Source organism: Vidua chalybeata, chromosome 3 (genome assembly GCF_026979565.1).
Source record: "Vidua chalybeata isolate OUT-0048 chromosome 3, bVidCha1 merged haplotype, whole genome shotgun sequence".
Classification (NCBI taxonomy): domain Eukaryota; kingdom Metazoa; phylum Chordata; class Aves; order Passeriformes; family Viduidae; genus Vidua; species Vidua chalybeata.
In genome coordinates this window covers 111,184,504-111,209,564 of record NC_071532.1, presented here as the reverse complement: position 1 = coordinate 111,209,564, position 25,061 = coordinate 111,184,504, and the positions used below count along the sequence as shown (strand labels likewise).

At 44.0% G+C, this 25,061-nt stretch overlaps 1 protein-coding gene across 3 annotated transcripts in view; it reads right to left on the bottom strand.

Moving 5' to 3' along the window:
- The window catches only part of KIF13B (kinesin family member 13B), a 120,154-nt gene extending 100,825 nt beyond the window's left edge, over positions 1-19,329 (bottom strand). For all 3 annotated transcript variants that reach the window (XM_053937390.1, XM_053937391.1, XM_053937393.1), the window contains exons 1-2: positions 19,245-19,329; positions 8,377-8,470 (exon numbers count right to left, since the gene is read on the bottom strand). In XM_053937390.1, the coding sequence (XP_053793365.1) occupies positions 8,377-8,470; positions 19,245-19,299 (149 nt within the window). In that variant the 5' untranslated portion in view covers positions 19,300-19,329. The remainder of the gene's footprint in view (positions 1-8,376; positions 8,471-19,244) is intronic.
- Between the last annotated feature and the right edge of the window lie 5,732 nt (positions 19,330-25,061).

The following is a 25,061-nucleotide window of genomic DNA, read 5'->3' as shown; positions in this document are numbered from 1 at the left end:
CCTGTATATAATTTAGGAAACAAACCCTGACAGTTTTCCCATTCCATTTTCCAAAACACAAGGAAATTAGAAGACTATATGTGATATTATCTGCCTGTGCCTTCCAGTTGATCATACAATCACTGATAATATGATGAGGCATCATTCACCCTCTTAGGAGAGCATCAAACCCTGTCCTGCCAAAGCAGCTCAACCCTGAACATTCTGATTATCTTAGCTCAAATTAGCCTGGGGGACACACCTACACAACCAAAATGACTGCAACAGAGAGTGTGAGAGCTGTACAGCACAAAGTTATCCTGGTTATTTCTGATCAACTGTGCTGGAGGGTGGGAAATATCCTTTCTTGCATCTCTTTCTGATCTCATTACATTAATCTGAGATCAAGAATTTGGAATTTAAACTCAAACATCTGCAGAACAAAATTGGTTGAGCATAAAAACAATTATATATAGAGAGAGAGGGAGAAAGACTCCTCTAAAAACAAAAAAAAAAATTGTCTGTTTTGTAGATTTGACAAGTCAAGAAAACAATTAAAACTTCACAGTCTCCTTGAAGCTTCAACAACCTGTTACTGGAAGCTTCAGATATAAGTAGGCTTGAAAACCAAAACTGTTGAGACAGTTCCCTCAAAATTGCCATAAATGGCCCAATAAAAGCTACATTCCACTCAAATATTAAACACATTCATTCTAATAGCTTCAACATGGCACCAAGAGGGGTTTTGGTTTTGTTTTCTGGTTGCATTGAGGTTTTTTTCAAGAAAACAACCCAGCTCTGGGAAGTGGCCCCTACTGCTGGAAAGGGACCACAGGCAACCTTCTGTTTGCAGCAGAAGATTACTCCTTGGAGTAAATCCAAGATTACTCCTTGGAGAAATCCCAGCCAAAAGCCTTTGCCAGCTCCAGAGTTTTCCTGAAGGACTGGATGCTGAGCAACGATCACCACCAGCCTCCAAATGCTGTCTGCAAGCAGATCAATAATCCCATGAGTGCTTCAGAACCTGCAGACAGATTGCACAGCAAAAACCTTCAATTTCGTGAAGAATTAAGGCTGCAGGTACTTTACAAATGTTTTGTAAGGAGAAAAAGCACCAGAGATTAAGAATCAATAAAGCACAAGTTGAGGGTCGAACTTCAGATCACATGATGTGAAAGAAATTTAAGTTTTCATCTTTTTGCTCTTTCCCCCAAATGCAGCAGGTTATTACCAACTTGGTCAAATGAGCAGCAAGATCAAAAAAGGCGTCTTTGATGTTCATGCAAGGAATACAAGGGACCCAAGGATGATTCCAGTAGTGACACAGCCACCCAATTCTCACTTCAGGAAGATATGGCTCATGTTAAAGCAGTTTTCACTTGCCACATGGGCACAAAGCTTTTAAATAATAGGTAATCCTAATTAGCTATGACTGTGTTTGCCATAAAAAAAAGGCAGACATAAATAGGTGTGACCCAGCTGGTGGGAAGGGAATCACCTATAAAAGAAATCATTAACACAAGTCTCACCATTTATTTACTCAAGCAATATAAAATAGGTTACAGGTCTGTTTTAATCACACTGACACCTATCACCACAGTTCAAAAATTCTGTTTACTTTTTATCCATCACAAAAATTAATGCAGGGTTTGTGTCTCAGATTTTCACTTTTACTTCTGTCGAAGCACGTGAGCTGGAGCAAACACTTCCTCAAAAGCACAGCTTGGAAGCGCAGCAACCCCCTTCCCTCCTGGCAGAACTCCCACTTCTCAATTTTACACGAGATAAGGAGTTTTTATGGTGAGCCTTCACCTCCTTGTGCAAATTAATTTCTCGCTTGCGCAGCCAAAGCCTAGGGAGGTGCAGTGGCAGAGCCCTGTGTGCCATTCCTGCTGTCTCCAGGACACTTTTAACAAAATTATTTCTGCAGGAACTCATCAGAAGTAATTAGTCATATAATTTTCACATCAGAAGATAATTTTGAGAGAAACAGAAGACTGGCAGCTGGATGCAGTCTAGCCTTAATGCACATGGAATTATGAGAAGTCCTCTAAAACCATCAAGTCCCCAAGTGCACACAAATTTTAAATCCCTCCAGGGATATGGACTCCAGCACCTCCCTGGGCAGCCCCTTCCAATGTTTTAAATCCTCCCAGTGAAGAAATTGTTCATAATATCCAAGCTAAACCTCCCTCAGCACAAGTTCAGCTCCAAATTATAGGTTTAATACCACTTCCTACAAAATAAGCTTTGATAGTAGACTGAAAAAGCAATGTTTTCACCACAATTTCATTCACTCATTTAAATTAGTCTGTCAATTTCAAATTAGACTTATTTTTCTCTTCTCTTCCAACTTCTTTAGGCTGTACAGTAACCAATAAAATCCAGCAGAAATAACTATAATTTTATAGAACAAGCTCATGCTTGAAGTAAGAGTTGAGCAGGGATACAACAGAGGCCAAGCTGGCAGTGCAGGAAAACCTCATGGTGCTGTTTTTGCAAACATGAACTTCCTGTGAGCTGTTCTGTGCCCAAAACCCACCAGTTTGGAGGTCAAGAGGGGCAGACTTCCCTTTCTTCTGGATGTCAGCTTTCAGCCTCGGGAATACACACACACTCCCTGCCCCCCCAGCTTCATGGAACATTGCTGCACATGAAAACATTGCACAAATCTGTTCCCTGGATGACAATGCTGAGAGAGCATCTAACCCAGACATTTCATTCTCAGAATTTTATGCACCACTGTGACACCTCAGCCAGGGGAGCCACTCCTCCTCAACACAACTGTGTGTCCCTTTCCACACATCCTAATCTGAATTTTCCCCACCCCTGAGCAGTTTAGACAGAATTAATACAATACCAGGAAAGATATGGAGAAGCAAAGGCACAGCAATTAGCTTTCACTAGCTAAGACAACAATATTTCTCCCTTTAAATTGCTTTGCTGTCAAATAGCAACCATACCACAGCATGCAAATGGTCTCAGCGAGCCCAATATTCCATTTCTGGTGGTGTCCAACAGCTGAGACTCCTCAATCAAATGCAGGAACAGCTGGGGACACAGATGCCTGAGATGAGACAGCTCTCCAAGTGGTTCTTGCCTAACATCAGGCAGGATCCTGGGTGATTTTCAAGAAAATGTGGGCATTTTTCCATTACTATCTACCAGTAATTGCCTGTTTTCTTGGGAGAGTGGAGTTCTGCAAATTAGTTCCATAAATAGCAATGCCTTCATACATTTGCCTCCTTTTCTGATCAAGCATGTCCTTTCCTAGGGTGGAAGTGAAGTCTGCACCCCAACGTGCTCCTGCTGCCATGAGTTATTTTTTAAAAGTCAATTTTTCCTGGTTACTCCTACCAGTCAACTTTTCCAGTTCATATATATCTACATATTTAAGTACATCTATATAATCCTGTCAGCATTTCCTCTCTAGGCATCTCAACTCTGTGAGTGAGGCAAATGGATGTTTGTGTGCAAAATTGTAAGATACAGAACAAAGGTAAATAGGACCATGACGTGTTTAATTTTTGCCAAATTTTTTCACTGGGATTTTTGCTTATCATTCCACATATATTCCATGTATAGCTCACTGAAATATGTGATATATACACTTTGTCACATCACAGAGGTATTTTTTAATTTGTAACTGTTTTTCCACTCAATGTACATTTACCCCAACCAACACACTCCCCTTATCTAAAATTTTCGCACAAGAAATCAATTTACGCACACTTTTGCCACCTCACCACTTCCACAACAGAATTAGCATTTCCCAGTATCTTGAGGTCTCTAACGTTCCCCACAGCAAGAGCTCCTAAGTCACTACTTATTTTCAGCTTTTAGCAGCTTTAAGGGGAGTTGTGGAGTCACGCTAAGGAGTCACCCACACACCCCAGGCAGGTGAAAGGCGGCTTCACCTTGCTCCGGGCAGACCCAGCATTGTGTAACTGCCCAGGCTGGGCCAAGCAGGAGCTTATCCTGCCTCCCCAGCACGGGATTCCTGGCTAACACAGAGCACAGGGAGCTTGTGTGGGCTTGCAAGAACACCCCATTCCAGTTTTTAGCAACCAATCCGTTTGTTTTTAAATTCCGAGTCACGTGTGTTTGTTACCGTTCCTCCGCTTTGTGGTTAACCCTCCAAAAAGAGTGAATTCATGTTGTTTAGTCCTTGAGACCCTAATTCTTGTTTTCTGGTAGCGTTTTCTCAATATCTAAATCTTTGCCAGGATTCTGTCTGAATTGGCCCTAATCTTCATTTCTTCAGAAAGATTAAAAGCTTCTTCGGCTTTGTAAGAAGAAAGAAACTTCAGTCCAAAGACAAACTCAGGAAAGTTTTAACACACTGGGCTGTTCATTTTAACCCAACTGCTGCCTGAAGTCCATAATCCACCTGAAATCAGCAATTTATTACCCATTTGAATCATAGTTTGGGTTGGAAGGACGTTAAAGCTCACCCCATTCCAACCCCCTGCCATAGGCAGGGACATTTTCCACCATCCCAGGTTGCTTCAAGCCCCATCTCCTCACAACTTTCTTCAGTACTGTCATATGTCTCAGAAAGAAAACAGGAATTGGAATGGTAGAAGAATCTTCTAAAAATATTCCGTCCTGTGTAAAATATACTTGGGCTTCACCCAGTTCCTCATTCATCAAAGCAGGAATCACTGATCTCAGCTGCTGCAAAGCTACAAAAATCCTCAAGATTTTTTTCTCAATTTCTAGAACTCCTTAAAAACAAACAAATTGAGTTTAAGCACCATGACTTGATGGGCAAAAAAACTGTCAGTGTGGGTATAGAAAAGTAAACTGGTTTGAAGGAGATACCTTAAAAGCAAATCTTTAGAAAGATCCTCAATTACTGCATTATCTGCTACAAAGCACTAATTATAAAGACATTACAATAGCCGAAGAGGAAAAATCCAGCCTGTTTTAACACACTTGTCAGCTCCAGTTAGCTGCACTCATTCCTTGGAAGAGTTTTTACCCTGTGCCAGTCTTTGGAATTTCTCTGCTCTGCAAAACAAGAGGGAAAGCAGCTAGAAACCACAAACTGCAACAAAAGTACAGTGAAGTCAGCACTTGTTTCATTTTTAAGCATTTTCTCTTAATAAAAAGGCTCAGAGGGTTTGCTGGGCAGATTTAATGAATGCTTTGCCTTACAAATACCATGGCTGATTCACAGGGCTGTGCCAGACTGATACACCACTGATATCTGAGCTCATATCAGTTACACATCAATTACAGTTATGTCTGCAAGATAGAATAAACCTCCTTTGTCTGACCTGTCAAAAAAAAAAAATCAATCGATCTTTTTAACAGGTCTTGTATGGGAGATGTAAAATTATACCACAAGCAAATTGATAGTTATAAAGAAAAAAGGCTACAAAGAAACATGGAGTAATTAGAGTCAATTTGGAGATTTTCCAAAAAATTAAATCCCATAAACATTCCAGTTGTTGCCCAGGACTTATCTACTCACTTCAATCACAATGAGTTCACACCCTCTTCCAAGCCCCAGCCACCAAGTAAGAATGCTGTGAGTAATCTTTGCAGCACGGAGTAAATCCCGAGTAGATAAAGAAACTTCAGCCTTGACCTTTGCAACAGGGAGAGCAGAGGGAGCAGACAACTCGGGAAGGCAAACAAAAGAAGGGACAAGTCATGCTAATGATATTATCCAACCACAGCGAATCCCTGGAGCTTCACACATCCTTGGGGGGAGGTTTTGATTTACAGAGGTCATTTGGGGAAATTTGTGACAGAACTCGAAGAGCTGTCACAATTAATTTTGTGAAGGCAGCTAAAGAAAAGGGTGAGCATTTCCACACACTATAATTTTAATTTTAACACAAGAAACCACCACCCAACCAAAGCCACCCCCCTCAACAGCCCAAGGTTAATAGCAAAGCCTGCCCAGCCTCGAGGTCATCCCATGGATTTTAAAATTGATCTTTTGTACGTGATCAAGTTACTGAAACCTGCACAACAGCATTAAGGATTGCTCAATAAAATAACTGCGGCCTCTCTCCAACTCAGGAAAGGTTATTTCTTGGTTAAGGAATAACAGGAGAATACCACATTTTTTCCAGACATATGAAAAGAGACTTTTTAAAAGAGCATTTTACATGTACTTATTAATCCTCAAGTCTCTAGATAAATGTATAAATAATATATTCAGTTTGTAGACACAAGGAGAACTGAGGTCCATCAGTTATCACCTGGATTTTCAAAACATTCCTTAATTTTTAATGCCGAATTTGAAACAGCTACAGACACTTTTCTGAAGACCTGAGAACATGTCAGTGGCAATTACATGGATGTAATTTGCCCTATGCAACAGTCAGGTCCCATACACCTTAAGTTGGGGGATTTATTTGCTTCTTCCCATCTCCCAGACTTGGTTTGTCCCAGAGAGGATGGAAGTGGGGAAAAAAATGCTTAAATCCAAAAGTCATGGGTTGTTTTTCCAAATGTCACTCCCTGCCAGAGCAAGGCTGAGTCATGACAAGTGGGAAGGTGACAGCACTGAATTCTGTCTCTAAAATTCTTTTCCCAGTTCCTAAATTGACCCTGGCATCCCAATGAGAAATGCAGCAAAGCTCTGGAGGTTTTCAAACTTGTCCTGCTTTGCAAGCAGTTAAACTGTGCATTTACAATATTAATCACTTCTCTTTCCCCCTGTTTAGTTAGAAGGTTTGCCAGAATTCCTTCAGCTCACTTGAGACACCAGAAAACTCTGAAATCCAAAGGAATTGATTTTGTAACAGAAGGCAAAGTAGTTGATGGTGGATTTGGAAACGGAAGCAGAACCTGAGCATAAATTAAACCCCAGACTTAGAAAAACTGCAACTACAACTAACCTTCTCCTGGAGCTGATATTTAAAATTCCTCTGATGGAGCTGCAGAAGCCAAGACAATTCAGCAGCAGCCTCTCAAGGGTATTACCTGTTCCAAACCCTCACCTCTCCAACTTGTGTTTTTGGGTTCTGCTGCCTCACCATGTGCAGGCAAACCCACAGGGCAGTTAATGGGCCTCCACTTTCCCCTCTTCTATTAAATCAACCCAGATAAATTTCCTATGCTTCCTGCCTGGATTAGCAATGGCCATTTGTGAGGATGCAAATGAAGCATTCTTCTCACACTGAGCTCACCACCTTGCCTGGGACCACAAGCCACTGCCAACCCAGCCCTCCCCTGCCAAGGCACACGATTTGCATGATGTGTGGCTGCCCCATGAACGTTTTTAAACACATCTCAGGGACTATAAACCAGGCATTTCATAGCCATGTTTCAGAGAAACTACCAGTAATGTTTTTAATCCAGCTGTGGCTGGCTTGGCTTCTGAAAATCTCAATTTCCTGCCGTTTTTAGAGGCTCAAATCAATGTAGGGTTTTGGCAGCTGAACAATGCACATGTTCCTGGAGCAGGAGAATATTGATACAAACAAAAACACACCCCCACACACAGCCTGTTGGGTTTTAAGTAACTTATTAAAACTCCAGTCCCACTGCCTGTAATAAATCTTTCAGCTAATGACAATGGAAGGTAAATACTGCACCTGATGATCTCTTCACTTGTCCACTTGGGTTTCTGGAGTTGAAATTATCAGAGATGAGTTAATGAATACTGACCTCTGATACACAGCTCAGCATCACATGAAAATTTAAAAAAAGCTTTTCTATGTGTTTAATTTAACACATAGAATTTTTCTCCTATTACCCTTAAGACCTCTTCCCTTTTTCCCCCCCAGAAAACAGACGACTGACTGCAGACATCCAGCAACAGGTTTTGCCTTTTCCTGCACCATTATTTTGTTTCATGCATGTATTTTTCCATTTCCTCCCCTTGCATCGAGCAATAACTTAAATAGTCACATGCTTAACTCTGTCACTTACTACATGACTTTTCAGTTCCACAGTAATTTAACAGATTAATGCCAGTTCCGACACAAACTTCTCCATGGATTTTTAATACATGGAATGCCCCACTGTCAACTCCTAGAGCTACATCTCCCCAGAATGTTCCCATTCACCTTCTTACACCATGACCATTACAAGAAAACAACTGTGAAAATTAATTTCATTCCAAACTGCTCAAATTGTTTTGCAGATTTAAATTTCTCCTGTCCCACAGCAGCACATGAGAAAAAAATGAATGTTCATGGACTCATTAACCACTAACACATTGTTGGGAACAGGAAGAAAATACACATGCTTTTCAAAGCAACTTCCCAGCACAGTAAAAATCAGCCTTATTTTATGGATGATGGCAATTACACTACAGAAAGAATACATATAATTTTTTAACTAAAAGCCTTCTATCAAGGCCTACATTTCCCAGTTTTTAGACTCATATTTAATTTATGCAACCTGACCTTCCCAATTCAAAAATCTTACCTGGCATCTCCTTTTGAAAGGTTGGTGTTTACGGGGTGAAGAATAACCTTGTTTGCATCCACATCCACCACACATTTTGTATGCAGATCAAGCTCTATAAAGAAATGAGAGAGTGTCAAGTGCTGCTCCTAAAGCACTGGGATTATATACACCATTACTTCCTCCAGACACCAAATTTATTCATGCAGTCTGACAGCCACCCATCAGGCAGAGAATAGAAACAGGACTTTTGCCAAATTCCACTTCTAGGGATATTCTGATGGGATGGATCCTGTCCAGCTTTAAAGCAAGCACTCTTTTCAAAGCAAGAAAAAGCATTTGGGTTTCACTGAAGGACAATCAGCATATACAAGGGCAGTATGAAATTTCTTCTGGGGGAAAAGAACCATTTAGGCTTGGTACCACTTTGACAGCTCTTCTTATTGCTCCCTCAATGCCTCACAGGGAAAGCTGCCCCTGCCATCTGCAGCACATTTTCCCCGGCCACCGCTGTGATATGGTGCCAGCTGTCAGTCCTGGGGCACCTGCTTGCAGAAATTCAAGTCCCATCAAAAATAATTTAGGTGCAAGCACGTAGAAAAGGGCTTGTCCTTCCCCCACAGGCTCCAGGCAAGTCCAGCTCTCCCGAGTGACGCCGAGCAGGGGGATGTGGACTATGAGTAATGAGGATATTTGGAGTGTGTGAGAATTCTCGGCCGGCCGTAGAGGCGGGGAAAGCAAAATAAAAGCTTCAGATAACACTGACAGCAGTCCAAGGTATCCACCCAGTGACAAATGGAGTTAGGTATGGGATAAAGCACACAGCCTGCACCCAAAGTCACTGCTATAGGAGTGACTATAGCACTGGACACAAACAAGTCCCTGCACAGTGACACTGGCTGCTCCCAAGTGCTGATTCTGATGGGTGTTATGGCCAAAGTCACAGCTACAGACACCCAGGACATGGAGCCTGGACACAAACAAGTCCCTACACAGTGACACTGGCCCTGGAAAAGGCTCCCAAATGCTGATTCCGATGGGTGCGAACAGCGTGTCATGGCCAAAGTCACTGCTACAGACACCCAGAACACAGAGCCTGGACACAAACAAATCCCTGCACAGTGACACTAACCCTGGAAAGGGCTCCCAGGTGCTGATTCCAATGGCCAAGACACTGTTCACACCCAAAGTCACTGCTACAGACACCCAGGCCGTGGGGCCTGCCCACAAACATGTCCCTGAAAGGTGACAATAACCCTGGAAAGGGCTCCCAAGTGCTGATTCCAATGGCCATGGCACACTGCTCACACCCTCCCACGCCGGGATGACGAGGGGCTACGCTGAATAACCTCCACACAGGGTTCAGCACCTCAGCTGAATCACCCAAATACGCTCGTTGTCTAATCATGTTAATTATAATCCTCATCCTCCTTCATCTCTGCTCTTTCCTCCTCAGTCACCTGTACTTGCTCTTTCACCTCACAGCACCTTATAAACTCAGTCTGGAAATCTCTGAGGCTGTGCTTACTGCATAGCATCTTGCAGACTTCTTTCTCCTGCTAAGTGACACAATAAGAGGGAGTTTCTTCCATGAACATTTTTGGAAAGAAATGTTACAGAATTTGCTACCTGACATGCAGCAAAGAAAGCCAAAGCTCGAGATCACTGGCCAAAGCAGGCAGTCACATGAAACTGGAATCCTGAGCAAAACTGCTCCTCTGTTATTACACTGTGCTTCTGCAGGAGGAAGAGCCAGATGAGTTCCAGAAGCCAGTGTTTATTTTAATTTCTCCCCACACCCTGAAAGCCAATTTACCTATCATTAATATGCAACACATGCTTGCTCAGATGAAACCATGCTCTTCATACGTCCCATATCCGACAAGGCACTTTATCTTGGTCTGGCTGGTTAGTGATTAACACTCTGTATTGCAGTGACCTGCTTTTCCCAGCTCCTGAGGAAGGGTTTTACCTGCCTCATGCAAAGCATAAAGGTCTGCAAGCAGCATGCTTTCTGCCACGTTTTTTAATGCAGCTCTTGAGAGAGAACGCCCATGGCGGGCTTTGCATCCCTGACTGCCCAGTGAACTCCATCTTACCAGTGCTCATTAAACCTCTCTTTGTGAAATGCCATTAAGAAAGCACACAGGCAGGATAGAAGACTTCCTTAAAGTCAAATGTCGTCACAAGAAAAAAAGGTTCAAAGCCAATTTGTCCCGTGCAATACACCTTGTTTGATTATCACCCTCACACAGGTAATGTTAAAACGCCTCACCTTGGTGTGCTGCACGGTTTTGGAAGATGTGGTGAGCCAAGCTAGCAGCTATTTCCAAACAGAGAGGTTCCAGTCCTTCCCTCCTGTGCCTGTTGCTCACCTTCTGCCACTACTGTGCTCAGCGGATCCTCTGTAAGTCATCTCAAGTTACTTCAGCAGCAGAGAACTCCCCAACATGGAAAGTACATGTATCCAGACCCTATGGAAAACTCCATCAGCCCACTGAAAGCTTGGCCATGCAAACAGGTGGGGAGACCTGTGCAGAGGGAAGAGAGGAGCTGGGAGAGATCTTGTCCCAGCTGAGATGAACTGCTCCACCAGTTCATGGTGTCACACGAAACAAACCCCTAAGAAACAGTTATATTGAGCCTCTAAGCTGGGTCTGGATCCAGACAGCCTTAAGGCTGCTTATCCCAGTTACCTTGGCCAAAGGCTCACATGGAAACTCTCCTTTCAGCTGAAGAAACAGTTTAAATCCTGTTTGAACAGCACATCATTCACTTTCTTCAAGCTCTGGCTCCTTTACATTCTTTGGCAGATTTCTAAATTCTTTAATGCTTCCGGTACACTGAGAGATGAATCTTGCATTAGCCACTACTGAAACTTATATCATCATCATTTCCACCTCATTACATTTGTAATATCATTAAAGCAGGTTGGCCTTATAGTCAAATTATCTGCCTGCTCTTTTGGATATGATCACACAAGGACTCCACCCTTACTTTTACTAGTTTCAGCGTCTCCCAGGTGAGCTGGGTACTTGCTGCTCCTGAACAACAAACAAAATTGGGATGCACCAAGATAAGATCATAAGGATGCACATCCAAACACCCCAATTAATTTGTCCTGTACTAAGGACTCACTTCTCAAAGTTTGGTATAATTTTCTTCAACTATTCAGGTGTGGTGTTTTCAGGCAGCATGAAATTCAAAAATTAAAGGTGAAATTAAAAGATGACAGAAGCAGCTCGCTGTCAAACTATGGAGATTTATCTCAAATTTTGCACCTCAAACAAAAAGAAATCTCACCTATTATTATTGCTAACTTGCTTCTACCTTCAGTCATTACCGAGCAAACACAATCAACTACTCATTTGGTTCATCAAATCAAGAAACTAATCAGCTAATGCCTCTTTGAAGAATTAAAACTCAAACTCTCAACATCAAGACCCATTTATTGCAGAGAATGAAAATCTCTTTCACAGCTTCAGAGTAAGAGAGTTGTGACATCCATAATAAAAGGGTAACACGTATCTGAGTCACTTCTCCACATTTACATTTCACAGCAGTAGAAGTGTTAAGCAAAGCTGGGCTGAGTGTAAGAATAATTGTTAAGTGTTGTGTCCAAGCTGCTCACAGTGAGTTCCTTGGATGAGTTTTTATCTTACTTGTGGAACTGGAAGGTGGGGGTTGAAGGAAGCCACTCTCCTTCCCCTTTCCCTTGATTTTTCAACACCTCACACCAGTTTTCTAGAACTGGGATTCAGTGTAGATCATCGCTGAAACCACTCTTGTGTAAATCCCAAATCACTGCAATGCCTTGGATAAAAGCATTGTGGGTGTTGTAAAAATAACTCACTCCCCATATTCGCTTTGGGCTTTTTCACTAAGAAATTCAGTGAGTTTCAAAGAGGGTGGGAAAATCAGCAAGCAAGAGAGAGCTGGAAAAGCAAACCCAGGAGCAGCCTAGCACTGCAAGAACAGTGGATTCAGCAGGCATGGCCCATTCCCACTACAGGTAAGAATTTCCAATCCCTCTGTAACAGCAGTCACGTGTCTGGTAATCATAAACTCACCACAGCAGATTTTCCACAACAGAGTTAAGAAACACTGGCAATGCTGCCACTTGAAATGGTACTAATCAGGTTTAGGGCAGAGACAAGGAGTGTGTGCGAATCCTGGAGGAAGGGGAGAGAAGTATTTTGAAAAATGTTGGATGTTTTCACCTCTGGGAAATTTCTGTCTTTGCTTACAGATCTGTCAGGGAACTGTTTCCATGGACTGGCTGCAACTACTGACAACAGAGGTCAGATAATGTTATACCCAACTCTAGAGGCTGCCTCAGGTGGCACAGCAGAAACACCTGAACTGCCACGTGGTGACACTGCATCTTCCTCAGCCACGTCCCTAAAAACCATCCCACTGCAGGTCACTGCATTTCAGACCCAAACAAAATGATCCTAAGAGAAGGCTTTTGCAGGACAGCTTGAAATAATCTTAAAGGTGAACAATGATACAGTAAATAAGGGGGTATGCAAGGTTTTAAACTCATGGTTTGGGGGGGCATGGTGTAACGAGAGCTTTTAGTGCCACAGCCAGGGTAGATGAAAGGTCTGTTTCTCCATATTTTCCACTTTACATTCCCCATTTTTTCCCACTGTATAAGATGGCAGCAACGTTCCTGTGCCTAGAAGTGCCACAAGAGAGCTGGAGAGGGACTTTGGACAAGGCATGGAGGGACTGGACACAGGGAATGGCTTCCCACTGTCAGAGGGCAGGGATAGATGGGATATTGGGAAGGAATTGTTCCCCAAGAGGGTGGGGAGGCCCTGGCACAGGGTGCCCAGAGAAGCTGTGGCTGCCCCTGGATCCCTGGAAGTGTCCAAGGCCAGGTTGGACAGGACTTGGATCAGCCTGGGACAGTGGCAGTTGTCCCTGCCCATGGCAGGGGGTGGAATAGGCTGAGTTTAAGGACCCTTGCAACTCAAACCATTCCATGATTCTATGAATTAAGGGAAAGCACTTCCCAATTAATCAAGAGCTTTGACTTCCATGTAAGTTTTCCCATTAGAACTCAATTTAAAAAATTAGTTTATGAAAGTTGACAATTTTCCAGCCCTTTCAAATACCATTTGATCCTGAACCCCACTGAAACAGAGCTGTGAATCTGGTGCTGTAAGACAGGTCAAATAAAAGTTGTCTCAGATTCCTCCTGGTTCCACTGCCAAATTTAGGGCAGCTGTACCTTCGGTGACACCTCAGGACCCTTTGGAGATGGGCCTCAGGCTCTGTAGAGTCACTGGGAACCAGAACAACTGGTCCTGTAGAGCTTCACAAAAGCTGGAAAAGCCAACTGAAGTATAACAAATAAAACATGAAAGGTTTAAAGTGCCTTTTCTAAGCTCATAAGCCAAAATTGGCCCCAAATACAAAAGCTCAAATAATCTCCTGTGAAGACAGACGATAGAAATTTTATATTTTAAATTGCCAGTAGATTTTCAGGAGATTAACATTCCCTTGGAGGTTAGTCCTGGAATGTTGTACCCTGAGCCATCAAGTTGCATTGGATAAGAAATCACAATTGGTTTCTCATACCTTTCTTGGGCTGGAAAAGCAAATGGCAAAAACTGAGAAATGTTTAACCAGTAACTTAAAATATTTATCACAGAAATCAACAAAAAAAAACCAAAAAAAAACAAAAAAAAAAAAAAAAAAAAAAAACAAAACAAAAAAAAAACACCAAAAAAAAAAAAAGGCTGTTGTTTGGGGTTTTTTTGGTTTGAAAAAAAAATGTGAAAGCCAGTTCAAAGACAACAAGTCCTCAAGTTTCCCTGCCAGTATTTGTTTCCCGACAGTGACTTTTCTCTTTGCCACATAGGAGCCAACACAAATAAAGGCAAAACTAATTGAGGAGATGAGTGAATGTGAAAATAACTTCCATCTACATGATAATGCTGAGGGATTATATGGAAAAAAAGAGTGTAAAACCAAGACATAGTGATAAATTCTGACAAAATTACAGCCATTTCACTTGTACTTTATGTTATGAACAGTTTCATTTCACTTTACGTCTACCATCACGAAGGCACCTTTCAAGCGTCTCTTGTTATATGAACTGCTCAAATGTAAGTCATGAAATTTTCAGGTTGCAGCAATTAAAGGTCATTAAATATGTACGAGTGCATCTGGAAGGGCACATGATGCTATCAAAGCTTGTCCATGAGGGGAAAGTCAACTCAAACTCACGAGCACATGGAACAGGCAAGGTGCCCTCTTCATGTTAATTCCATGTTGTCCAAATGCTTAAAAATGTGTTCTATCCTCTGCTGCTTCATTTCCTGCAAGGAAAGAGCTTCCCAGACAGCTCTAGTGAAGGCACTTCATGGATCTGGACATGGACCTTGCTCACAGCCAGCTCTGCTGCTGCAAACACCCCTGGGCTCGTGGGGACAGAGTAAATAAATCAGTGTGGGGACTCTGGTGAGCTCCCAGGGAAGTTCAACACTGGAGTTATTAACAGGCATGAAATGCCCGAGTTTGCTCAGCCACCAAGCACCCTAAAGCCAAGGCAGAGCTATTCCAGGTGTATCTGATCTTCAGGAGGAGCACCCAACCTGAAACCAGAGCAGCAAGGGAACCTCCCCCTGCACTTGGAGCTCAGAGGGTGCAATTAGCACTAAAATTCCTTGGAAGGTGCAATTAGCACTAAAATTCCTTTGTGGCATCCACACTGGATGTCTGGGAGTCTCTGGCTGTGCAGGGGAGTAAGGCTGCAGGAGCTCTTAAAACACAATTGCCTCACAAGATGAAACATTAACTCTGCATCCTTTACCCATTTGGCACCTTATCTCAAGGTTAATCCTGCTTGTAGCCCAAACACTGTTTTATAGCTTATCAACCATCACCAGGAAATATTCCAAACTCCAGGCACTCTTGCATGACAAGGGTAATGGTGAAGAAAAGCCTTGTGATTTGCACATTGCCATCAGGATACAACAGGTGCCATTTCACGCCCTCTAACACTGTAATTAATCTTATAAACCTGCTTGCACAAACTCCAATTTATAGATAAGTTGTCTCTGTAGTAATTTCCATGGCAAAACAAACAAGAGCACAGGAACAACCCCCACCTCCTCCCCTAAACCCCAAAAACATTTCAAGTAGCTGGAAATGAAACCTCCTCCAAGAAGAATAGAAGGACAGAAAGTTACCACCTGACACAGTGATCAGAAGCTTGTACAGATACAGAAGCAAATCCCCTCCTCACAAGCACTGCAAACAGAACCTTTAGCATCAAAGCACGAGAAGATTCCTGTTTCAACACTGATAGTCTGGATAAATATACATATCAACATAACAGATACCTGAATGTGTATTTTCAGGCAATCCAGGTATTTAAACTGGAGCTGCAGGTCTTACACTACAGTCCAAGAACAGTTTAATATGGCAGCATTGCCAGAATACAGGCAGTTGCTTTGCTGCCTTTCTTGTTCAAAAAGTATTGGCTCAAGTGAGATGTAGCAGTCTGGACTGGCTTAAGTGTCATCAGCAATATCCTTGAGCACAAGTCACGTTCTTTTAAAATAGAACAACTTTTATCAGCATTAATTAACACGACACTGAACTGATTCAAAAGCACAAGGAAACACAGTGACTTAATATACTTATGTAGTGCCTGTACCCAAACATCACCTGAAAACAAAGCATTGAGTCAAAAAATTCTTAATTAAAAAGCCTTCAGCTGTCATCTGCTTTGCTTCATGGTATGGCTTGAGATTTGCATTTACCTGAAATATGATGAATATCTGCTAAGAGAAGTCAAACACGACACTTATAAAAGGAAATCCACTGCAAATCTTAAATAAAACACCAAAAGAACTTCCTGATTGTTATCAAACCCCCATTTGAATAACGCAGCGCACTAGGAAATACTTTAGTGAATTATAGAGCCAAGAAAATAAAAGACCAGGAGCCTTATCTAACAAAGCAGTACTGAATTATTTAATTCATAAAAGCCTGTTAATCGAGATCCCAGTTTGCAAAGTAGAAGGGATGTAAAAAAAGACGCCTCAGTTGCCACCCAGGAGAGCCTCCAACTTCAGACGTGGCACTGCGAACCTGTGGATGCAGCAGCATTTTTATAAAAGCAAAGCTTCCACACAGGCTTGGGAGGATTGAGGTCTAATTTGAAGCGAGATCCAAAATAAAGTAGCCTGGATAGATAAAAACCCCAAACACAAGTACAATTAGAAATGCTTCCTCTCACTAAAAATTAGTGCTATAAACTGAGTTTGTGGATTACCACTCTGCATGAGAATGAAGCAAGACCCTCAATCCAAACACCTTGAAATGTGAGTGCTATAAATAACCAATTATTTGATACACAAATCCCTTCCACATGCAGGCAAGGAACCCATTATACTTTTATGAGCTGTAAAAACTCCTAACAGTTAAGCACACCACTTTTATTAATCTAATAAACCCTTGCCTCAAGAAATTCATAACTCGAACACCAGAGACAACCACCACCACCACAAGTAAACACCGAGAATATTTCAAAGCTTAACTTCCCACAGTCTCAGCCATCTGACAGGTTTGCAACGTTAAGCCCTTCGGTGCCGAGGGAAGGAAAGAACATTACTCGTGATCCTGAAGAAAACAAATACTTGCTTCACGTCCAAAGTCCCAGAATTCCATACAAATAGTGCTCAGAACAAAATGTGTATGGAAGAGCTTCCAGGAAAGCTGTCTCTTGCCTCAAAACTTAATTTAAAAAAAGCAAGGCCACAGAAGTCTTACAAATGGATGACTCTTCAGAAAATAAGTTGCAAAAATGCTTAGATTGAACACTAAATAGGTAAGAAAAACTGTAGCCTTGGTACCACTGTCTATAAATTCACAGTGCATCAAAAGTACCATAGGGAGGTATCAGTTGTTTAGACCCAATCAAAACATCTGGACTGTAACAAGTAATCTGCTGGGAAAAAAACACTTCCAGGACATTTTGTTTGAAGGAGAAAGCTCCATGGATGTTCTAGGCTAGACTTAAATGGATTTAGGCATTGCTCACAAATAACAGGATGCTTAACAGCAGCAGACTGCCAAGAGTTTGGGGTTCAGGTCCCCTTTCTCTCTGATGAGCATCAAGGACTGATACTCAAATGTCCCTCATCCTGGGACGAGCTTCCTGACAGGAGTCATCCTCCTCATAAGATTTTTAAGTTTATACAGAATAAACGACAAACAGAAGTTGGACTTGTGGATCCCTTCCAACTCAGGATATTCCGTGAAAGAGAGTACCAAGATACAATCTAGATTTCCTCTAGATTCCTTTACTTCCTCCACTGCTTCCCCGCAGTTCCTGGCTGGAAAGGGACATGTGGATAAACTAAGGGGTGAACAGACTAAGGATGCATGTGGGAGGGAGAGGTGCATTAGTCACCCCTGGAGATTCCAAACTTCACTGACCGAGGCCCTGTGCGAGCTCATCTCATCTGACATGCTCCAGAGGTCCCTTCCAACCTGAATTATTGTCTAATCCCGGGGGTGAGGAACACCAGGCAGTCAGGAGACATCTGGGGCACGGCCAAGGAAATGACCTATGTCAGGAAAGGGACATGAGCAAGAGCCCAAATCTGTCACCGACACCGGGCACCACCTTCCAGCTCCTCTCCCAGCTCCCACCAACTCCTCCACACGGCCACTCCATCTCCTCTAACCAATTCTCTGTAAGGATGGATTCTGCTCTGTTTTGAGAGCTGGCACCTGAAGTTTAACAAAATGCAGCTTTTGATCAAAATAGCCTCAGTTTCCTTAAACCACCAGACTGTAAAGACATCAACTCCATCCCTTGTGCTGGAAGTGGGACTCAGGAGCTCCTGTGAACTCAGTGAACATTCCCCTGCTGCCGTTTCACAGGCACAGAATCACTGTATTTAATACTTTAACCCCTTTTCACAGAATTAAAGAGATATTATATGTCAGATGATGTAGGCAATAAAGGGCTTCCCCCTCTCCCTCCTTTCCTTGCTTCAGCTACTAAACTGACTTCACTGGATTCCCTTTCCCCAAAAGGAATTATTGGCATACTCCTGTGAGAATGTGGGATAAAAAAAAAAGCCATCCTACACTTTCTTGGATTTCTGCCTTCTTCACCTTCCCATTCCTTGGCTGAAGCTGCCTTTTCATACTTGCTTCCTCATCATCCAGAGCAAGTTTTTCTAATTAAGACAAGTAATAAACATTTAAACAGCTGCCCAGACCACGGTCTGATTAACATAACCCTTAGGCAAGTTTCGTTGAGGGGAAAAAAAAAAGCCAACAACAACCCAAAAACAACAACAAAAAAAATTCTCTTGTCAATTCTCGCTTCCTCTTCTGTATTTTCTTGCTTGTTTTTTGTCCTTGTGTCGCTGTCCTCTGGTTAACAGCGTCCCACTCAAGCACCGAGGGCTGGAGAGCAGCGGGGTGAGTTAGCACAGGGCAAAACGCAGAAAAAGAGGCATTTTCCCCCAAATCCGCAAAGCAGGAAGAAGGAAGCGCTGTCCCAGCAGGACCCGGCTGTAAAGCAGGTGCAAGAAGTGCGGAGAGGGCTGTTCCCCCGGGGGAGCGGGCGAGGCAAAATAAAGCCATAAACCCAGGCAGGTTTGGGAAAAGGGATATCGGGAGAGGGGGGTGAGCACAGCGCGGCTGCGGCCGCACACCCGCCGGTGCCTACCCGGGCTGTGTTTATTCCTGATAAATAATTAAGCACACACCGACACGCACCGATTCACCCGCACTGGGGCACACCTGTCCCGACCGACACCTGTCCCCAAGGACCGGCACCCCCGGCCCGCGCCGCTCCCGGGAAGGGCAGGGGAGGGGGATGCTGAGGAAGAAGGGGGAAGTCTCACCTCGCCGGTTCATGGGGCGGACACGCACCGCCACCTTCACTTTGGAGTCCCCCATCCTGCCGCTCCAGCCTTCGCGGCTCCCCCGTCCCTGCCCGGCTTCCGTCTGCCGAGGGAGAGCCGGAGCGGGGAGGAGCGCCGGGGAGGGAGGCGCCGCGCCGGGCCAATGCCGGCCGGACTACAACTCCCAGCGAGCATAGCGCAGCGCCACGCCTCCTCAGCTCCCGGCGGGCCGCCGCGGTGCGCGCTGGGAGATGTAGTTTTTTCTCACCGCCTCCAGCTTGGTAATGAAGCAGGCTGGAATCACGGAATTAATTGATGTGGGGAAGACCTCCGCGCTCATCCAGTTCAACTTGTGATCCATCACTGCCTTGTCACCAGACAAGAGCACTGAGTGCTATGTCCAGGTGTTCCTTGGACACCTCCGGGCATGAGGACTCCCAAAATCTCCCCTGGGCAGCCCCTTCCAATGTCTAAGCACAGAATCACAGAACTGGTCAATCTGAAAATGACCATAGTGGGTCATCTGGTCCGACCCCTCTGCTCAAGCAGGGTCAGCCCGGAGCACAGGGCACAGGATTGCATCCAGACAGTCCTGGAACATCTCCAGTGAGGGAAACTCCACACCCTTTCTGGTCAACCTGTTCCAGCGTTCGGTCACTGCACAGGAAAGAAGCTCTTCCTCATGTTCAGGTGGAACTTCCTGGGCACCAGATTTTCTGAGAAGAAATTCTTCCTAATGACCAACCTAATGAGCAACCTGGCACAGCCTGAGGCTGTTCCGTCTCCTCCTGTCCCTGTTCCCGGGGAGCAGAGCCCAAACCCCCTGGCTGTCCCCTCCTGTCAGGAGTTGTGCAGAGCCAGAAGGTCCCTCCTGAGCCTCCTTTTCTCCAGGCTGAGCCCCTTCTCAGCTCCCTCAGCCCCTCCTGCTGCTCCTGACCCTTCCCTGGACACACTTCAGCCCCTCAATGTCCATACTGAAGTGAGGGACCCAGGCACTGAATGCTTGGATGTGGAGTCCTTCAGAACAGAGGGATTTGTCAGGGGGTGCAGCCAAAATGGCATTTATAGAGTGCAGGGAGCTCAGGGTCACCCCAGACCCTGCCACTCTACCCTGGGTGGCTGCAAGTGAAGCCCATCACATCTCAGTTCCCTCCTTTTGGGGAAATACTGAGGTATTTCATGTTGAGCAGACAACAGCATTGCCTCTGGAACTTACACACCTCACCTTGGAATTTCCTCTGTGTTCCATGGGGTTTCTGTCCATCAGAAATCACTTTATAAGTCACATCGGTTTAAGATCACAGAATCAGAGAATGGTTTGGGTTGGAGGGGACATTAAAAGCTCATGTCAGTCCAAAGCAACCCCTTCCACTATCCCAGGTTGCCCCAAGACCCAGCCTGGCCTTGAACACTTCCAAGGATCCAGAGGCTGCCACAGCTTCTCTGGGAAACCTGTGCCAGGGCCTCCCCACCCTCACAGCCAGGAATTCCTTCCCAATATCCCATCTATCCCTGCCCTCTGGCAGTGGAAGCCATTCCCTGTGTCCTGTCCCTCCATGCCTTGTCCCAAGTCCCTCTCCAGCTCTCCTGGAGCCCCTTTAGGCCCTGGAAGGGGCTCTGAGCTCTCCCTGGAGCCTTCTCTTCTACAGGGGAACACCCCCAGCCTGGCTCCAGAGCAGAGGAATTCCAGTCTTTGGAGCATCTTTGTGGCTCCTCTGTTTTTACTCCAACAGCTCCACATCTTTCCTGTGCCAAGGACCCCAGAGAACCATCATGAGCCACAACTCAAGGCACAGACCATGGGTCAGGCCCTGTCTGGATCTGGTTTCACAGAGCAACCCCTGGTGGGTCCAGTGTCAGCGAAGGCAGCTCAGTAAAAACCTCAGCAGGAATAATCACACACAGCCTGAGCAATATCACAATTTATCCTCACTAGACCCCTCAACTGCTTAACCACAGCCACCTATTGCAAAGACCGAGAACGAAACTAAAATGCAAAGATGCAAAAAAAAAAAAAACCCAAACCTCATTTAAATGGTCATGGTTGAAAACCCTTGCAGCTGCTATTTTAGTTCAAAACAAGGATTCTCAATGTTGCTTTGAAAGGGCAGATTTCAGCAAGGACAGAACCCCCCCCCCCCCCAAAATTCACAGTTGTAATCCTTTGGCTTTCCAACATTGAACAAGGTTTTGTGACAGAAATAAATAAATAACACATGTCCAAGTGGGTTCGAGATAAGATTTTGGCAGGTGGCACTTTTTGCCCAGAAGAACTGCACTCAATATTTATCATTTCATGCCTGTCTGACCTGAAGAATATCTTGTCAAAGCAGAGAGAAATTGAATATTAAGTTGGCATTTAAGTCACACTGGGATTAATGCCCATGTTCCTAAGAGCATCCCAAGCAAGCATGGGGGCTGGGAAGATGCCTTGAAGCTACAAAAAAATATTAAATAACGGGTCAGAGCGAGCAGAATTGTGAAAGCTTGAACAAATACTGAGTTTTTATCTGCAGCAGGGGAAAGCATCGTCTCTGCAACCCCGCGGCTCCCTGGGAGAGGGGACATCCCACTCTGAGCCTGCACAGTTGGTCCTTGCACTTGTGAACTTGAGGATCCAATTACAGGATGAAACCCGGCTTTGAACTTCTCGTGGTATTTTCCAGCTGGGGCCTCGACAAAACCGCACCAAGGTTTTCTGAAACCGAGTGCTTTGGCCGTGGAGGTAAATTTCGTCCTCACTTATCAGCTGAGCACCACGAGTGGAGGGTGGGTGGTTTTTACCCCGGGCTGAGTCACCTGGAATTCGATTTAGAGGAACGGGATGAAGCCCATGGCCAGATGTGCGCACTGCTGGGGATGGCAGGTGCCACCCAAAGCCAGCCCTTCCTCCTGCATCTCCTCTCTTGTGTCAGTCACCACTGGTTTTGGTGAAATTAAATAGCAAATCTTGTAGGGGAAGGATCACACACCACTTTTTAATTTGTTCCAAAGAGGTGCCTGGTGCGTTTTAAGTGCAATCACACAGTTCTTGCAAGCTTTGCTCCAGTTTTCTAGGCGGAATGAAGAATTCCTTTTAAAATCTGAAAAATAACTTTTTTAGCCTTTCTTCACTTCTAATAGCCAAGGAGAAACGATCTTTACATATAACATATAACCATTGCTACTTCCTGCGAAGTTCTTCCGAGGCAGAGACGTCCCTGGGGTCCAGAGACCCTTCTCAATTTTGATGCTGTTGATCGGCGCTCTGGGAAGATGCTCGGGAGCAATAAATTCTCGTGTCTCTCTTCAAGTCCTCTGGACTTTCCCTTTATGCTCCCGCCTGCTTCCTGCGCTGAATTACAGCGATGCAGCTCCTCTTGCACTGGCAACAAGCTGTACCTAAGTGTAATTACCCCACTGTGAATTCCTCGACAAGCCCTTTCCCTGGCTCAGGGTTCCACAATCTGTGGGAAGCATCTCCCTGGAGGGGCACAGCTTGGAGGGAGGATATTGTTTCCATTCACAGCTCTGGAAGATGCTAATTATGCTGGGAGGAAAGAGGGGGGGTGGCAGCTTTCACTTGGGAGGGACAGGCCGGGCAAATAGTTTGTGAAACGCCAACTTAACCCCATCTTGTAGGGAATTGTCTGCCGCTCTTTTCCCCCTTCCTAGTTACTGTAATGAGGGGCTGACTTCCCAGATTAGCTCTGGCTATTTAAATGCTAATTTAATTAACAAAACATCCTTGGGGGGGAGAGGCACTGCTTGTCCCTCCCATTCATTTATCGAGTTTCTGAATGCGACACTGTTTTCATCAGGTTGAGGAGCCACAGTTATTGCTGTGCCCACCTGGTTGCGGCAGGGCTTGAACAGGGATGTGGACGAGAAAAAACAGGTTCTTAATCTATTTTTTTTTTTTTTAACATCTAAATTTGATTACTTTTGTTTGGAAATACGTGGTTACATGTGTCCTGCCCGGGGCGTGCGTTATCACCAGCCGGCCAGGGAAGAAGTTTTTGCTTTTATCTTGATGAACGTACGAATGTTTCAGCTCTCAGATCATCTAGAAAGAATTTTATCTCCGGGCAAGCCACAAAGCATGACAGTCCATCCAAACCACAACAAGCAACAAATCAAGGGCGTTTTAAATCCACTTTTCCATTTGGTCGGCTGCGCGCCGAAAGAGAGGCATCAATTATGGATTTGCTGTAGACCTTCTTTGTGCCCATAAATCATTCAGGAGTTTGAAAACCAAACCAGGGGATCTTTCTAGGGCTTAGTCAAACTTTGAAGCGCTCACCACTTTTGCAAAAAGCTCAGCACCTCTGGGACAGTCCTGGGATGCATCCAGGGCATCCAGCAGCTCTTCAGCACCTGCAGTGATCAGATCCTCAGCTCAAAATAGGTGGTGAAGCATTTAAAAAATAAAACCTGTTGCTATTGTATATTTTTCATAGATTTTTGTTTTGTCCAGTCCCTGGGGTAAAAGGTTTTCATCTGATTTTGTCTTCTGGTTTATCTTGCTTTTCAGCCTGAAGATATGGATGTATAAAGGAAGTAAAAATTTGGAAGCACGAGAAGAAACAGAAGACATGTTATGGATTTATTTCTACTTTAATAGAGAAAGAAAGTGCCAAGGAAGACCAATATTAAGAACAGGTGAAAAAAAAAAATCTGGATAAAACAGCAAATCGATTTTTCCAAATCAGTTATGTCAAAATTCTGCTTGTTATAAAAATTTATTTATTTGTTTCCAGAGGAATTGCTGAAGTTTCTCATGCAACATGTGCAAATGTTCAGGTTCAGGAGATTCACCCCAATTTTTGCAAAGCACTTTCTGTGCTTTATTATTTTCATTGGAACTTTGAAGGATTTGGAGGATTGATCGTTTCCAAGGCCATTTCATAACTCTGAATTACACTGATCCTGAGATGGATTTTTAAAAAGGTATTTGTGTGCGACCTCCTGCCCTCACTGTGGAAATAATCCCCAGATAAATAAACAAATCCTTGACGTCTTCTTGCAGCAAAATATAGCAGAGCAAAGCCCCAGACAAACTTTTTATAGTCATCTACCACTTCTTAAAAGTCATTCCAAAGTTCAAAGTCTTGGCCATAAATTTTATGGCATTATAGGACGTGATTCTTATTTTTATGTGACCCAGAGGGAATCCCAGGCTCTGATATCTCCATAAATCCTATCCATGCCCTGTTTATGGAAGGGAAATTCCTTATAGCTGTGCTTTAATTGTGGAATTTAAACACAATTTTTACCTCTGGCAGCAACACAGGGTGAGGTAATATCAGCAATTTATGTGCTGGCAGAATGAGGCCCCTAATGAGAATTTTCTCCTCTTGTTGATTAAAAATTTTTATTTTCCTTATCAGCTGCTCAGTTTGCTGATCCAGCCTGTGCCAAAGCAACTGGTTTTACCTGTCACGTTGCATTTTATTGGAGTGGTTCCTTCCTCAGACAAAGATTCCACATTGGATTTCATCTGTGTGAGAATAAAACAGATTTTCTGTCCTAGGAGGAAACAGAGAATCTCCAGAGAGCTCGAAAAATACAAAATTTAGCAGGAGAGCAGGTTTAGCTGTTGCAAGACAAGTTTGTTATCACAGAAAGGCAAACTCCCCCCAACACAAAGCAGTCACCAATACTCTGAAGAATGCATATTGAGGGAGTTGTGTAATGTTTGCAGCCTTTATCTCCTCCTGATTCTGAGGCACAGGATCGGTGAGACCTGAACTGCCTTGACTTCAAAGGCTGGAATGTGTTACAGCTTCATCTACTCAATCATCTTCTTGCTGCAGAGGAGACACCTGCAAAAGCCAC